Source organism: Halyomorpha halys, unplaced genomic scaffold, assembly GCF_000696795.3.
Source record: "Halyomorpha halys isolate HHAL.00 unplaced genomic scaffold, Hhal_1.1 Scaffold326.1, whole genome shotgun sequence".
In the NCBI taxonomy this organism is placed as follows: Eukaryota; Metazoa; Arthropoda; class Insecta; order Hemiptera; family Pentatomidae; genus Halyomorpha; species Halyomorpha halys.
The window spans coordinates 272,793-275,393 of NW_027106117.1; the positions used below are offsets into that span (position 1 = coordinate 272,793).

Consider the following 2,601-nt stretch of genomic DNA (forward strand, 5'->3'; position numbering starts at 1 on the left):
CCCTGTTATTTTACACTTATGTTTTTGTTTTCCTTTTGTAACTATGTGTTTGTATTTTTTTTAGCCCTGACGAAGCCCTGCAACGTGGGGCGAAATGTTGGCTCAATAAAATAGTATAATTCTACTATTTGAGTTTTTTTGACCGCACCCGGACCATATTCCTTTCATCTTTACACACGGTCAATCAATAATCTTCCAATATGAAAACATTAATGGTTGTGGCTTTTTTACTTTTCCGTATATTGATTAGTATGTTCAAACACACCCCTTACCAAAAGGTATTCAGTACACCATTGTCAAAGGAGACATGAGCACCAGCATTATCAGGTGTGGATTAGGAGATACACCTCACTAAAATGTAATTGTAGTTGGCATAGAAATAGATTTGATGGTTTTACTCATGGTGCTCATACCATAATGTATGAATGTGTTTTTCATGAAACCTGAGCAAGATAGCACAAAAGACAGACTTGTAATCCTCCCTGTAAGTTCAGGCCTGGCCAGTCAGCCATTCTTTACTCATGGCATAATTGAATATGATAGTACAGGATTTCCACACAGAACACCCAACTCATAGAATATATATCTGCAAATAATTTTCAAAATAGAGTTCTACCAAACATAATTTAAAAAAAAGCATTCTGGTAGTCCTAATAATCTTACTAAGCAGCTAATAAATTTTATTAAGCAAAATCAATTAAGTCTTTGAAAAGTAAAAATTTATTTGTGTTCTTCACTGATCGCATGCCTAACCATTTTCTCCTCATTTATATAGATCTACAGTCAACTACTAACTTATAATTATAAACAATTTAATCTCCTAAGAGGTTGTAGGACTCTTACCCAAATTGTAAAAATTTGACCTGACTACTATTGCACCATAATATTTAAAAATATATATTTCAAAAGTTGATAACATAATTATTACAGTTAAATTAGTATAACACCATACCTCAATAATTCATTAGTTGCTCCTACACAAATTCTTTCTCTTTATAGACAGAAAGAAATAAATCTAAAAGAAAAAATACTCCTTATATAAAAAGTGTTCCTTGATCATTTCAAGCATTGAAGCATGCTTTAATTCAAGTCATAAACTCCATATTTCACAAATCAGGACATATATTGGGTTGTCAAGAATATAATTTAGGTATATAGTGTAAAATAAAACATTTATTTTATAATCAATAAACTTTAATCAATAATATTGATATTGTTAATTTCTTTTTTTACTGATCTTTCACTGACAACATCAGGGATTTCTCAATTTTAGCAAACATTGAATTGATCATCAAATAATTCATATATATATATATATATTTTGGGTTGTTTCATATGAAATGTCAGTTTTCACAGAAAAAGTTATTATTAAAACAACTTTATGAAATCAAAACATTTATATTCAAAATATATACCCACATTTTCCCCAATGTGTTATTAAATTTTCAATCCCAGAACTGAAAAATTCTGAGTTTTGAAGAAATTAAGCCAAAAAATGCATTTCTGACCTGAGACTCGTTTTCAAAAATTTTGTATTCAAGGAAGTTGTCCAAATTTCTGAACTGATGGAAATCTGTAGGAGATAAGTCTGACAAACAAGGTGGGCGTGGAAGGACTTATATATAGACGTACACAGCTCGTTTAATTTCTTCAGTCTGTCATAAAAATTGAGATCTGGTGTTGTGTAACAGTAAGATCCCTTCCAAATAATCAATGTAGGTTGTTTTTTGAAAAGTTGTTGATACACTGAGTCAATATCATTGCATTGCGATGAGGATGTGATGGTTTCATACCAGGGTAAAAAGGAGAAATACTGTCATTGACCATCAGATAGATAATAATAATAAATCAGATAAATTTGGTTTTGACACTTGTACTGGTCTTTTACTGATATTTAACCTCTGACCTGACTGACACCTGTTGTCTTATAAGATCAATTTTTTATCATACATGATAATCCTTTCTAGATAAAGGCTCATTTCTTTATTCCTAGTAAGCAGTGAAACACATGTCTCATAACATTTCAGCTTCTGCCGCTCATTAAGTTCCTACGGTACACATAGATCTATCTACCTTTTCTACTTTACCAATGGTCTTTAAGTGTCGAGAAACTGTCGATATACTTGTATTCAGCTGTGTTGCAATTCCTTTAACAGTTTGGTAAGAGTTTTCTTCCACAGTAAGCCTAAGTTCATTGCCGTCAATTGTTGGTGGAGTTCTTCCTCTGGGTTGATTATCAGAATCTGTGTCACCAGCCAAAATGTTTTCAAACCACCTGTGAATGGTCCATTCATTACAATACCCTTCCCTGAAGTCCATGGTAATGTACCTTACAGCTTGGGCTGCCCAGTGTCTAAGTTGAAACTCATAAAAAAAATTACTCGAAAACCATGTGTCTCCATGGTTATATTTGATGGCATACTAAACAATGTGCTATCAATTGCATGATACTAAATATTATCAAAAAAGAGAGGATTAATAACGGCTGTAAACGTAAGCATAGTAAACAACAGAAGTCTACTAATACTACTTTGAGATTCTGAAATAATAAAAGACATTTCATATAAAATGACCCTCTATATATAAAATGTGTTATTATAT

At 31.8% G+C, this 2,601-nt stretch overlaps 1 protein-coding gene across 13 annotated transcripts in view; it reads right to left on the reverse strand.

Moving 5' to 3' along the window:
- Positions 1-2,601, reverse strand: part of LOC106681312 (lysine-specific demethylase 7B) — a 49,264-nt gene that overhangs the window by 33,291 nt on the left and 13,372 nt on the right. For 6 of the 13 annotated variants that reach the window (XM_067053668.1, XM_024363485.2, XM_024363483.2 and 3 more), the window contains one exon: positions 414-586. The exons of the other annotated variants lie outside the window; for them this stretch is intronic. In XM_067053668.1, the coding sequence (XP_066909769.1) occupies positions 414-438 (25 nt within the window). In that variant the 5' untranslated portion in view covers positions 439-586. The remainder of the gene's footprint in view (positions 1-413; positions 587-2,601) is intronic. 13 annotated transcript variants of the gene reach the window in all.